Here is a 15,298-nt window from a genome sequence, read left to right as displayed (position 1 = left end):
CTGACTTTTAGAAGCACTTTGGTGAGAAGAGGCATCGGAGGGAAGGCATAGACTTGTCAGGTTTTTCCAGCTGAAAGATAGAGCATCCACTTTCCATGCTTGAGAGTGATAAGTCCTTGTGCAAAATTTCTGTATTTGGCAATTGTGAGGGGAGGCAAAAAGATCTATGTCTGGGCATCCCCATTCCCTTGTTATCATGTTGAACACTTGTGGATTTAGCTTCCATTCATTAGGATCCATGAGATTTCTGCTTAGTTCGTCTGCCAGTGTATTTTTTGTTCCTGGCAGGAATTGTGCTTGCAGATGTACCTGGTAGGTCAGTTCCACAAAGTCATGGCTTGTCTGCATAGGGGGTAGGAATGTGTGTCCCCTTGCTTGTTTATGTACCAAATAACTGTGGTATTGTCCATCTTTATTAATAATTGTCCTGGATGTATTAGGTCCTTGAAGGCTCTCAGGGCATTCTGTACAGCTAGCATCTCTTTTTGATTGATGTGAAGATGCATTTGTTCCTTGGGCCACGTGCCCTGAATACATTTTCCTGCCATATGTGCTCCCCAGGCATAATCCGATGCATCAGTTGTTATTGTCTGCCTGGCTGTAGGTAAGGTGAAAGGCTGTCCATTGTTGTGGTGACAGGCCTGGGACCACCATCGAAGGTTATGATTGTCTCTAGGCTGTGACAATGCTGAGTCCAAACACTTTTTAGATATCATTGTAGTTTCCTCATATGCAGTTTGGCATATGGAATTATTAGAATGCAAGATGGCATGAATCCCAGGGCCTGCAGAATTTTTCTTGCAGGGAGCTAGGTCTTTGTTGCCATCATTTGAAAGTAATGAGTCAGTTGCCTTTGTTTGCCTGGCGTGAGATAAGCCATCTGGGCAGTTGTATTTAAGCTTGCACCCAGGAATATAATCTCTTGAGAGGGCACTAGTTTTGATTTCATTTTGTTTACTGTGTACCCGAGGCAAATTAGCAATCTTTTTACAAACGCCAGGTGCTTTAGAAGAATGTCCTTGCTCTCTGCTTGAATAAGGCAGTCGTCCAAGTAGGGATATATTTGAATTCCTTTTTGTCTGCAAAATGCAATTATTGGTGCCAGGCATTTTGTGAAGACTGGGTGCAGTACATAAGCCAAAGGGCAGTGCAGAGAATTGGTAATGCACTGAGCCTGCTATTAATCTGAGGTATCTGCTGCACGATTGTCTGACTGGGACGTGCAGGTATGCCTCCTTGAGATCCAAAGTAACTAGCCAAGCCTCCTTGCCCAGCATGGGCAGAAGTTGCTGTAGTGTTAACATTTTGAATTTTGGAACATCCAGGAAAGTATTTAGGATTGACAGGTCCAGTATTGGTCTCCAGGCTTTGTCTTTTCTGGGTACTATGAAAAGTCATGAGTAAAATCCTTGACCCTGTTCTTTTTGTGGAACTTTTTGAATAGCTCCCATAACCATAAGAGCAGCAATCTGTTTTTGTGCCTCTACCCATTGGTTTTGTGGCAGGTTTGGTTTTGGAAGTGTGTGGAAGTGGAACCTGTACCCTTGAGAAACTATATTAAACACCCATTGGTCTTGGGTGATCATGTGCCGATTTTTTGAGAAAAGTGCTAGCTTTCCCCCTAGGGGTGCTGTCAACTGGTAAGAGCTTGGCATGTGCAGAGGGAAGTCATTGTGACTGTTTTCTATAAGGTTGTGATTGATCTTCTCCTCCTTTGGGGGCTGAAGCACCCCATTGTTTAGGTCTGTAGGAGCCTTGGGGCTGAGATCTGCCTCTTGGGCGTCTGTATCTGCCTCTTTGTGGCCAGTTTCAGCTAAATCTAGGTGGTTGAACCTGTAAGAAATCCTTCACAGTTTGCATTGACTTTGCTTTATCCTCCATTTTCTTTAACACCTCTTCTGCCCTAACACCAAACAAAGTATCATGCTGAAGTGCAGCATCCAATAATTTTACATTAACATGGTCAGGTAAACTTTGTTCTTTCAACCACGCATGTCTTCGAATAACTGAGCCTGTAACTGCGGCTCTCCAAGAAGCCTCTAATGAATCAAAACCACATTGCAGAGTATGCTTTCCCACTTGTTCAACTGCATGAAATAAATCCTGCATTTCTTTACTGTCAGGACTTTCTATATTTGTAACCATTTTCTGCTTTAACAATGACATGAGATACTGTTGATATTTAAGCATGTGAAACTGACAGTTTAAAGCTCTTACAGCTAAAGTAGCAGAAGTGTAAACTTTTTTCCATCTGTCCAGAGCTCTGGAATCCCTATCTGAGGGGACAGGATTTTTGGCAGTGGAAGCTTTAACCCCTTTAGGACCCTGAGAAATTGTTTCTGGGTCTGCAGCGGGGTTTTTGTAAAGAAATTTATGAGAGTCAGGGACCCTATAGTACCTGTCTGGCTTTACTGGTGCAGGAGGTAAAGAATCTGGAGACAGACTGGATTCAGAAAAAACATCATCTACAATATCAAGCACAGGGGGGATAGCCAGGGGCCTGTGCTGAGGCAATAAAAGGAAATATCTGAGCCTTTTCTTGGATTCTGAGTAATCCTGGCTCTCTCAATGGAAATGCTCCCTCACTGTGTGCAGGGTTTCCCCAAAAGTGTAATCCTCAGGCAGCGAGGCTGAAGGAATGGACTCTTCAGCATCAGAGTCCTCATAGGGAAGGAGAGAATAGCCCTAGTCAGAAGAAGAATCAGAGGAAATGGAAACCTGATCAGAGGAATCATAATCAGTGTCTTGCCTAGGCCTTTTGTCAGGAGGGGGATGGGAGCCCGATTAAAATAATAAGGTCTTCGGCCATTTTAAGCATCTGTTTCTTTAGCATGGATGACTGTTCTGGAGATTGCTGCACTTGTTTCCTTGTCTTTAATGGTGTTTTTGACTTTGCCTTTGCTGCTGTAGTAGCTTTAATTGTAAGCTGTGAAGGTCTGAAGACACCCTCAGAAGCCAGTGCCTGCTCAGCGGCTCCGGACCCATCTGAGGGTATAGTTTCTGTAGGACCAATACCTTGAGTTTCCACAGGCCTTGGTGTCTCCACGTGGCTGTCCGTTACGGCCTGTGGCTCTGAGGTAGCGGGTGTCAGGGGCTGCGAAAGCACCTCAGTGAGAACCGGTGACTGGCCTAGAACAAGCTTCATCGGTTTTGGACCTCGGATGCCTGGCTTTTTCTTTGTCTTTGTGTTTTTTATACATTCCGGTTGTCGGTTGTTCTGACGGCATTATGTAATTAAATCTTCGTCCAAAATAATGTAAAGCAAAATCAATCTGACGTTTAATAGTGCGTTTATTGAATCTAGCACAAAACCGACAACTAGTAACGTCGTGGTCAGGGCCTAGGCAAGGAATGCAGTAAGAGTGAAAGTCCTTATGAGGTATTTGCTTCCCACAAGAAATACAATTATTAACTTTTACTGACATCGGTCTGGAGCAAGAAAAAGTTTCCCCAACGGGGTACTTAGCTTTATTGAAAACTTCGGTTCCGAAATTCAATTTTGAAAATCTCAGGAGTCGGCCGACCGGCACTTGCGAACTGCTTTTGCTTCGGGCACCGCACGGCAAGAAAGACTGAAGAAAATGGCGTCGGTTGCAACTTTTATATCCCTGGCGCACTGACGTCAGGGAAGAGGCGACAGCAACCGACGCCAGACCAAGACTTTGGAACTCGGGCCGACTGCGGGTTGCCTGCCAGCAGGATAACCCAAGTGTAATGACTGCAACAGTGAAACACGATGAACATCATTCGTGTATGGAACAGAAGTATATGCAGAAGAGGGGGCAAACCTTCATACTGTGGTACCACCTGAATCTAGGGATTAATGTGAGTGCTTAAAACACAAATTTAGAGAAATGTTCAACCCTCAGGCAAATGTTACATTAGAGAGTCACTCAATTTATACAAGAGACCAAAAGCCAGGTGAAAAAAAAAAAAAGAAAGAAAAAAAAAACTTACCATACACTCCAGGTATCTAATCCAAGAACTAAACAATGTGGTTCTGATCTTGGAGTCTCGTAATGTTTAAGTGCATGCTTTTCATTCGAGTTCCTACCACATCCCTAAAATAAATACATAACTCAATCAATAAATCAACCATTATAGATGTCATAGCTCAAGAAGCAGTAATTTCACATCTGTATCACAAGGTAACAGATGTATACAGCATGTGTGTAATACTGCAAGTTCAAATACCTCTCAACTGTCCCTAAGTCAACAAAATTTCCCTGATTTTGCCTCATATTTTTGCTCTGCCCCCTGCAAAATTTTTGACTTTCTGGTAAATCACTGATGATCTTTAATCAAATTAAGAGTAATATTTAAAAACTGTCCCTGACTTTGGGCCTTTGACCCACCATTATTTTTAGTTTTGTCCTGAATTATTTTTTAACACCTTTATTAATATATCACTTAAGACACAGACAACTACACATTAACAGAAAAGAAAACAACCCATATTAACATTTTTTTTATTTACATACATTATATATCGCACATCTTTTCTATGTAACTATCATAAGTCCAGCACAACATAAATTGATGAATTCCTGCCTTTTCTTAAACCTCACTCCTCTTTTTTTAATTTCTCCAAGTATTTTGGGTTTCTAACACTAGCAAGGGAATGGACCCCATTCCTAAGTCAAAGTACAATTAAAGTTCATGAAATGAGTACTGTTTCAATCTTTGATGTCAGCCAGAAGTGCTCTTTGCAGCACCCGCAATGTGCCCAGTAATGACTCCTTCTGTAATTCGTATGGGGTTACACCTATTGATAACATGTCAAAATACGATTCTTTTTTATAAGACCTGTTACTCCTACTAGTATTGGAGCTGTTTGGGTATCTTTCTTCCACACTGCTCTCATTTTTGCCTGCAGATCCTGATATTTTATGACTTTGTGTCTCTCTGGCAATTTCAATGTTCAGTGGTGCTTTTGTCTTGTTTTCATGGACCACTACATCTGGTTTTCTAGCATCTATCTTTTGAACTGTTTGTAATGGGTGATCCCATGTGATGCAGACTTCATTTTCTGTGATGCTTTGTGGCTCATTTTTCCAGTGCTTTTCAGCCACTTCAATACTATAATATTTGCACAATCTCCAGTACAACAACAGCCTTGCCACATTATTATGCCTTTCAGTATACAGTCATTCTGCCATTAGTATGTCACAACCAGCAATAAGGTGTGCAACTGTTTCCAATTCGGTTTTACAAAACCTATATTTGCCGTTTTTTCCCACATGTTCAATGAACTTTGTAAACCAGCGAGTATGTAGTCCACTATCTTGGGCTGCTAATAATAAACTTTCACCTCTTGGTTTGAATTCGCCTCACCTTAACCAGTCCTGCTTTCATTCCTGATCAACATGAGGTTCTTTCAGAAGTTTTCTGTACTTGCAACTATATTTATGCATTTTCCACATTTCTTGCCTTCTCATCTGGTCCTTCACCTTATATTCTTTCTTTTGTTTTTTGAAACATTCAGTTGCTGCCCGATTTTTATCTACTTTTAGTTTGATTTCCATTCCTGCTTGATGCCGACATGCTTCTGCTAAATTAAACAGAGAAGTCATCTTAGATTTATTCTCCTCATGTTTCAAGACTTTGACTACGTTTGGTTCTTGTGAGGTCAGCAGATATGTATGGAGTTCCGTGATTAAAGATCTGTACATGTAATCAATTTCAAGCAGGTCCATCCCTCCTTTGGAATGGGGAACATATAATCTTGGTACGCACTGATTTTTATAAATCATTTGGTGAGCATGAAACATCCTTCTTGTTTTCCTCTCTAATCTATCCAACACATTTTAGGGCCAATCATTTACTCCAAAACTGCAAGTTAGGACAGGAAGAGCAAATTAGTTTATAGCTTGGATTTTATTCCTAGATGCCAATGCTTTTTTCAGGATTAATTTAAGTGTTCTAAAGTTTTATTCACATTTCTTCACGTTTTACTGTTGAACCTTCATCAATTCCCAAATATTTCTACACTTCCTCTTGCTCAAGTTCTTTTAAATCACATTCTTGTCCCAAACAGATGTTTTCCTGGTGCTGCAGTTTTCCTGCTTTAAAAGACCAAATGACATTCTTATATCATCTGAAAAAGTTTTGAGAACTTGCAGTTGTACTTTCAGTTCCTCATCTGATGAACTATACAGTTTTAAATCATTAACAAAGAGAAGATAAGTCCTTACACTTTGTTTTCTAAAGCCAAATTATAGCCATGGCCTAAGCTGTTAAGTAGACAGCTTCAAGGGTTAAGGGCAAGGCAGAATAGCAGCAGTGACAGAGAGTACCCTGGAATATCCCCCTTTTAATTTTTATCCCTGGGATAATAATTTGCCCTTTACCATGGCTTAATTGCAAAGTGGTCTGCCACTGTTTCATGGTCACTGTAATGTAGTCGATCAGTGTAGGGTGTGTATCTTATACATTTTAAGCACTCTTTTATACATGAATGTGGGATACTATCAAATTTTTTTTGTAGTCAATCCATGCCATACTTAGCTTCTTCCCCTTTTTACAGTTCTCCACTATGACTTTATTTAACAAAAAAAAATAACCCTTTGCTCCATATGACTTTCTTTTTATTGCCCTTTTGTTCTACTCCCGTAATTGAGTTTTCTTCGGACTATAAACTGTTGGCATCAATTCCCGTGTATAGCTTATACGTCATCAGAAGGCAAGTTATTGGTCTACAATTTTTAGTGTAGCTTGCAGGTTCGCTCTTAAGTAGGGGCATTGTTTTTCCTGTTGTTAGCCAGGTTGGTGTCTATTCAGGGTGCACATATAAATAGTTCTTACTCATGGCCAAATCTTCGTGCAAAGATGTTAATACTTTTAACCAAAAGTTAGGCACTGCATCTGGGCCTAGGGTTTTCTAATTAGAGGCTTTTCTTAACTTTGTTTCAATCCCTCTGGCTATTACTTCATTCCATTTCATATCCTGTATCTTTAAACTTCTTATTCTTTCTTTTACTTCTTCTATCCCTTTAGCATCTTTGTTTTGTTCCACAGGATCTTTCCTGCAGGCATCCTATAGATAGTTCTATAGTAACTTCCTGTGGCACATTCTCTTCAGTTTCATCCTGTGCCATCAGTTGCTCTGTCTTATGGGAACTCACTGGCCTATCACTCCTCAACATTGACTGCATCAGAGTTTCCTTCTCATGCTGTTTAGCTTCAAGTGAACGTTTATACTGGTTTCCTGTGGAAGGCTCCAAAATATCTTCATATGGCACCTGGCCAATAGCTTCCCATTCCACTGTTTTCCCCTTAATTTGAATATTCATTGCTCTATCCTGTTGTGGTGCTTTCTGAATTAGATTTTCTACACTGAATCCTTCATTTCACAGGTACTCCATAACCACAGTTTCTATTTCTTTAACTTCTCCATTACTAATCTCCTTTTCTACTTTTCCTCTTTGTCTTCTTATTTTTTGTATTGTAAAGTTTTCCATGTCTGGATTCCTTTGCCTCTATCTCTCTTCAAATATCTTTGGTCCTGCTCTTTTTGTATTGGTTAGTTTTGCTTTCTCCTTTGCATAAATATAATAAATATTTGTTTTTGCACTTTTAATTTCTCTACGTCTTTTGGGTTTCTAATACCATGACAGGAATAGATCCCATTCCTAAGTCAAAGTATGATTAAAGTTCATGAAATTAGTACTGTTTCACTCTTTGATGTTAGCCAGTAGTGCTCTTTGCAGCACCGGCAATGTGCCCAGTAATGACTCCTTCTGGAGTTCGTATGGAGTTACATGTATTGGTAACACATCTAAATATGATTGTAAGTTCTTTTTATAAGACCTATTACTACTACTGGGACTGTCTGGGTATCTTTTTGGAGTGTAGGTTATTTAATGAGTATTGGAGACAATTATCTTACATAATGGTGCAGTGAGATTTTATGACATAATATAAACTGACAGTACTTATGATTAAATCAAAATAACAACTTAAAAGCAAAAACATATATACATAACCTGGTAACCACATTTTAGACACAACCAGATAGTGGGACTTTCTTCGACTTCTTCTTCAGACTGCTGTGTGTTACTAGCATCTGCTTTGCAATCTAGACATACATTCCGCGGGAATTCAGACAGTGTTTTCTTTAAATGGCCTTGATCCACAGCCTTTCGGATGTGCTTACACTGAGACACTAAAACATGAGGACAAAATACTCAGGTTACTAAGCAATAAGAGGTAAACTGCTACCAAAATTGACACTGTTACACATCAGCTCTAGAAAGAGACCAGTCTTTATTCCGTAAGGATTCTAGGTTTGTTTTACACAATACACTAGTCATTCACTTTTCAGATTTGGGCTGGCAAGAAAAGAAAAACAGTGAGTGTGCCTTCGAAGCAGAGGTGTACCTTCCCTTTCACATGCAGGACAGTAAAATACAATGCAATGCAAAATTTCCCTGAATGTGTAAAAGTGTAAGTACTAGTAACTGCTGGATAAGGTGGCAATTACTATTTAAAACAGAGAGAAGTTTTACACACTACAGTTCTAAGTGTAGCATTGTATTACTTACTAGAACAAAAATCTGTAGATTCATGAAATAGTACTGTATAAAATAAAAACAGTGCGCACTTACACACACACACACACACACACACACACACACACACACACACACACACACACACACACACGTGTATACATTAAAAAAACACAGTATAATAACTGGTCAACACAAAATTACTAAATAAAGTGACACCACTTGAGAGGCAAAAACAAGCCGTATAAAATAAACAAGTTCAAAATGTCTCCATCAATAAGGTGTGTAAAAATGTTGTCACAAATTATGATATATTCTGTACATATCACCTTATTCAGGCAATAAGCTCTTAGCAAGTTGTTGAATCCTGCCTTTGGAATCATAGGACAAGATGGGGGATCCCTAAATAAGTAGCTACATAAGCAAAGAGAAGAGCATGCATTCAGAAATTAGCAAGGACTAAAGACTGTTGTGCAAGACTTTTTTTTTTTTTTTAGAAACAGACTGAAATTAAAACGCAACTCGCAAACAAACTTCTTCCTGTAAACACCTGATAGTAGGGATTGATGTTGCACTGCCAAAGCATTACTTGTGCAATAGGCAATATACATAAAAAACCTAAGGTGGGAAGAAGCACACAAAATGAACAATGCTCATAATCAAAAATGCAGAATTATGGTAGCACTAGCAGTACAGAAAGAAAAAAAGTCACAAGTCAAAGGATACCAGAAATACAAGGTCTAGGGACATGAATTTTGTTTGCGACTTAAAGAGAACATGCTGCAGAGACAAAAATGTGCCCCACAGACTGCACCTACTATGGAACAGGCTTCCCATCCATGTGAAGCCAAGTTAGTCTATTACCCAGTTTAAGTGCAACCTAGACCAGTGGATGGGGAATAGGAAATTTACAACAGGCCTGGCACCCATGTCTCTTATGGACAGAGGTTTATAAATGCCTGGCCATCAGTGTCCTATTTGGATGCAGAATATCATCATTCTCTCAGTAAAACTTGGCTAGGCTTCGAAAGGCCCCACTAAGTTGTTAGCCTAGTAACAATTTATAGATCTATGAAAGAAACTGTGTGAACTACTCTCATGGCATTAGATCTCTTAACAAGCCTTTATTCAGATGAAATGCATGGTGACTTTCAGCAAGACTTTGCCATCAATCCATTACCCCTAACATGGCCATTATTGTAGTGGCAGAGAAGCAATAAAAGCCCCCTAATAATTATTCTCCTGGGTGGTGCCATCCTCCTTTCTACTTGCAAGAACAATATAGCATACTAGTAGCAAAAAATGGTAAACAGCTACTTCAGTAATGAAAGCTTAGTGGCACAAGAGAAAGAGCAGTGCAAAGTAGCAGATACTTCTGCACAATTTATACCGGCATTAGAAGAAATGCAAAATAAAAAAACAAACAGTTACTACCTTTCAATTATCCTAATTAGCCAAGCTTTTGCTAGTGGGTTATCAAAATCCAAATTAAGACTCTGAAAGCAGCTGTGCAGTGTCCTTACAGGCCTAATAATGCCTCCTTCACAGATCTATTATGAAGAAGACCTTACACAACTGTACTGTCTAACACTGAAGTCATTTAGGCAAGTAAACAGTGGGTGAGAAAAGTAATTAAATCAAAAAGTGCTTCAACAAAGTATTAGTTTAAGGGTGTGCACACTTATGCAACCAGCTTATTGTATGTTTTTTATTTTGTATATTTTTCCCCCTAACAGATTTGTTTTGTTTTTCAATTGAATTGTACAAGTTATAGGCCACATTAAAGATGAGAAAAGTTTTGAAATAATTTATTGTGGTCTCATTTTTTTATATTAAAAAAACTTGGTATTTTAACAGGGGTGTGTCCACTATGCACTATTTAGAGTAAGATTAAATATACTGACAATGTGCATTTTAGAAGTCTAAAGCGAGCAAAATGCATGCACGCAAGCACAAACATAAAACCTATATATGCATGCAAGCAGCTGCCATTCAATCAATAGGGATAACAATTCTTTGAACTTTTTGAGCTGTCACTCAAGCAACTGAAGACATCAGCAACTGATTATGTGGCACTTCCTACTGAAATTTATGTGGTAGTGCAGGAAGAATATGTTTTTTCACTGGTGTTGTATAATCTAGATGCTGGTACACAAAGTTGTAGGGGTGTGGGGGTACAGGGGGTACGAAGCTGTTGGTGTTCTTGTTAGTGTTACTGTGTGTGTGTGTGTGTGTGTGTTATAGGCCATTAATGTTGGTGTGTAATTAGGTTTTGTAGTTATAGTTTGGAGTGTGCATGTGCATATGAATGTATATTGTTTGAAAACCAAATTACCACTTTATTTTAATTACTAAAATACTACAAAGAAATACATTTTCAATGGATATGCTCTAAAAAAAAAAAACATGCACACACCTTCAATAATGCAAAAACTGCAACAAGTATCCTGTTAAAGTCCTTTCCCCTATATGAATCCATTAACCTACTTAAACATCACTTTTCTATACATCCTAAACTCTAGCCCACGTTTTATTGAAAAAATAGATACTTAGTCCATGGATGTCATCTACCATTAAAAACCTCACGGTACAGGGAGATAAGGCTTGGAAACAGTGGAAAATATCTCACTCGCCACAATATAGGCAAATATACAGCTGTCTATGGAATCAAGTTAAGCAAACCATAACTAAAGCTAAAATATTCTACTTCCAAAACTTATACATTAATCCCAAAAGTAAGCCACAGCAGTACTGGAATATGTTACTAAACGTTTAAAGCCAAGCAAGAAAAATACATCTAGCCCACTTCCTGACCAACTAGAAATAAACATTACCAACATATTTTACAAACCATTCACAGAAACTGTTTCTACCACACTATCTTCATACACCCAGCTCTCAACATACCACCACGCCCAATCACAGGCTCCTTCAACCTACAACCAGTTAATATGACACAAATAAAATGACTACTGCTAACACTCAAGCCACCCTCCATTCCTCCTAATCTTTTACCTCCTGAATACCTATACTTACCACTAAATCCTAGTTTATGGGGAAAAAAATCATACTTTATACCACTACACGAAAATGGCCCATGTTATAATCTCTCAAATGTCAGACATATTGCCATTTTATCCCCACTTTCCAAAATTTTGGAGAATTGTGTGTGTGTGTGTGTGTGTGTGTGTGTGTGTGTGTGTGTGTGTGTGTGTGTGTGTGTGTATGTATATATATATATATATAAATAAATATATATATATATATATATATATATATATATATATATATATATTTATATATATATATATAAACACTTCTGCAGCACCTTTCTAAAAAACATAATGTCTCCACCCAGCAAAGATTTTGGGTAGATCATAGTAAAGAGGTAAGTGGTAGTGCTTTGTGAAAGTGTGCACCGAACTCCAAGTTGCAGCCTCTAAGATATCTTTGGTTGGTACTCCTCTGAGGAAGGCTGCTGAAGTGGCTGCTGCTCTGGTGGAATGAGGCCTAATGCCCTTCGGCACTGATTTGCCATGTTGAAAATGGCAGAAATGGATGCAATGGCCTATCCGTTTAGAAATAGTCTGTTTTGAGATAGCCTTTCCTTGTGATCCTGCAGCATATGACACTAAAAGTTGCTCAGTTTTTCTGAAAGCTTTAGTTCTGTCCAAGTAGAAACGTAACTGCCTGTGTATGTCCAAAGAATGCAGAATTTTCTCACCCTTGTTCTGTGGATTTGGATAAAAGGTAGGCAAGTGAATAGTTTGGTTGAGGGCCACACTGGAAACCACCTTAGGCATGAATGTAGAGTTTGTCCTCAGAGAAACCCTGTCTGGATGAAAAATGATAAAAAGGTTCCACAGCCATGAGTGCTTGTAACTCCGAGACTTGCCTTGCAGAGGTTATTGCTAGGAGTAGAGCTGTATTCCAGAATAAAAATGTTATATCTGCTGTTGAAGCTGGCTCGAAAGGAGGCAGTGTGAGCTTTTCCAAAACATAATTTAGGTCCCAGGCCGGAAATGGTGCTCTCCTTGGAGGCCTAATTTTTTTGGCCCCTCTGAGGTACTGCCTTATTAAAGGATGAGAAAAAATAAATAGGTGGTTCCGTATTGTAATGGGCTGAAATGTCAGAGGCATGAATCTTAATTGAGGAGAAAGAAAGGCCTTTGTTCAGCACCTCAGTTAGGTATTGTAAAAAGGTAGAGGCACAGGAACCACACAAACAAAAGTCCAAACTAGAAATCCAATTTATTGACAGCAAAAACAAACCAAGTGCAGTCAAGCGCTTTCGTCTTTAGCAAAGACTTCTTCAGAACTGCTTGACATGGTTACTTCCAACCTTAAATAACCCTAAATACATCATGTGATCAACATGTGACCAAACATTCACGACTCAACTTTAGTTTAGAAAAAGCATTGATTATAAAACTTCAACAATAATTACTGTGAATATCAAGTTAAATTGCATGAAAAATGAGCATAAGTATAACAATAAAAATAAAATTAAAAATAAAAATAATGTTGAGAACAAAAATGGCAAAAAGTCAGTGCTCCAGTGACATATGTATGAGTAATATGACATAATCAGCCCTCAAGACTATTCATGGCATACTGGGAGAAGCAATTTGTGTTGAGTAGCAAATTTGCTGACTCATTTTATATTGGGTACCTGGATGACATCTTTATCATTTGGACAGATTTCTTTGATGAAATTGAACGATTTTTTAATGTACATCATCGAACACAAGTTATATTCTGATAAGTAGTTTGATTGTTATATCTAGAATACACACAAAAATAGGTATGCTTTGCAAATCAAGGTAATAAATAAATAAGTGAACAAACATAACACAACCCAAATATTGCTACTCTGTACTCTCTTATACTTATTCTTATTCCTAGTCAACCTCCCTAAATCATGATTACACAAACTAGAACAAACCTACAACAAATCACCAAACATGCTGCCAATTTCCATAACAGAACTCACCATTGTATTGCATTAAAAAACTTTACTGGTTAGAATTAATAATTTTATTTTTTTTTTGCCTCACTAAGGACCTCCCATAACATACACTTCAACCCAAATAAGTATCCACCTATTTCAAACATATTTAACTACTAGCCAGAAAAGTAATCTCTCATAAGCTTGTAACATCCTACTAATTTATAAACCCAACAATCACTATACGGACTCATTATACTCTACTTGTACATTTAAAGTCTGAAACACCATACATTCAGACCTTAGAAATGAAATTAACCATACACAATGTAACAACTGGCTTAAAACCTATCTAAAATCACAGTGGCTCTACCCCTGCATCACATCAGTCCCTTCTCCCTCACACAACATTACAAATCTGTATTCTTTTATTCACATCCATCTAATATACACTCATCTAATTTACAAATCTAACTAAATATCTCTTTCAGTCTATCTACACAGTTCCCTAATGTTATAGTCTCACCTTATATATTCAACCTCTCATGTTCAAGCTACATTGTTCTATCTCCAGCACAACACACCCATCCTTACCCCTTACTTTAATTCACCAAACTATACCCAATTCACCCACTTCACCTAACTATAATCCACCCAATTCTATTTTCTTTACAAAGTCTTTGTTCCACATTACCATTGTAAAGTTTTACCTGCCTATATACTCATATGTTATCCTTTGTTCTACATAAAAATAAATTCAATATAATTATTTCATCTCCAAATTAAATAAGGTGTGATCATGTTATCTCACTGTACTGTATTTTGTTGTACTCTGCTACATTGTATTTTATGCAACTTCCAGTTTAAAGCTACGTTTTTTTCTCCCCAAGCCTTCTTTGAAATTCAGTTTTTAGCTCTGTCAGACTTTCCCCATTAACAAATGAAAATAAATAAATAAAATAATTGAAAATAAATAAATAAAACAATTATTGAGAGTCTGGGATATGCATGTTACTGGGCAAGTTATACAAATTTTTAGATAATTTGTGGTATAGTCATTTGCTAATTAGATTACTCAGTGCATATATTCATGCATGCATATAGATGTTTTTATATAAATGCGTGTGTGTAGATAGATACGATATATATATAGCTTAAAAACACACACAAACACATTATATATATATATATATATATATATATATATATATATATATATATATAAATGTGTGTGTGTGTGTGTGTGTGATTACATATACACACATACATAAACACAGTGGATATAAAAAGTTTACACACCACTGTTAAAATGCCAGGTTTTTGTGATATAAAAAAAGGAGACCACAATAAATCATTTGGATGCATGCTTGGGGTCATTGTCATGTTGAAAGGTGAAATTCCTCTTCATCTTCAGCTTTCTAGCAGACACCTGAAGGTTTTGGGCCAAAAGTGACTGGTATTTGGAACTGTTCATAATTCCCTTCACTTTGACTAAAGCCCCAGTTCCAGCTGAAGAAAAGCAACCCCAAAGCATGCTACTGCCACCACCATGCTTCACTGTGGGGATGGTGTTCTTCTGGTGATGGTGAAGTGGTATTTTTGCACCAAACGTACCTTTTGGAATTGCCGCCAAAAAGTTCAGCCTTGGTCTCATCAGACCATAACATATTTTCCCACATGCTTTTGGTAGACTTGATGTATTGTTTTGCAAATTTTAGCTGGGCCTGGATGTTTTTCTGTGTAAGAGGCTTCAGTCTTGCAACCCTACCCAATAGCCTAGACATATGGAAAATATCGGAGATTGTTATCACATTTAGTACACAACCAGTACCTGAAAGAA

At 38.0% G+C, this 15,298-nt stretch overlaps 1 protein-coding gene across 5 annotated transcripts in view; it reads right to left on the bottom strand.

Moving 5' to 3' along the window:
* Positions 1-15,298, bottom strand: part of USP16 (ubiquitin specific peptidase 16) — a 1,120,218-nt gene that overhangs the window by 1,065,757 nt on the left and 39,163 nt on the right. For all 5 annotated transcript variants that reach the window (XM_044071387.1, XM_044071383.1, XM_044071384.1 and 2 more), the window contains 2 exons: positions 7,986-8,164; positions 3,958-4,061 (listed from right to left, as the gene is read on the bottom strand). In XM_044071387.1, coding sequence (XP_043927322.1) covers positions 3,958-4,061; positions 7,986-8,164 — 283 coding nt within the window. The remainder of the gene's footprint in view (positions 1-3,957; positions 4,062-7,985; positions 8,165-15,298) is intronic.

The sequence above is a fragment of the Protopterus annectens genome, chromosome 5.part0 (assembly GCF_019279795.1).
Source record: "Protopterus annectens isolate FY-2018-M chromosome 5.part0, PAN1.0, whole genome shotgun sequence".
Taxonomy (NCBI): domain Eukaryota; kingdom Metazoa; phylum Chordata; order Ceratodontiformes; family Protopteridae; genus Protopterus; species Protopterus annectens.
This window is presented reverse-complemented; position numbering and strand designations above follow the sequence as displayed.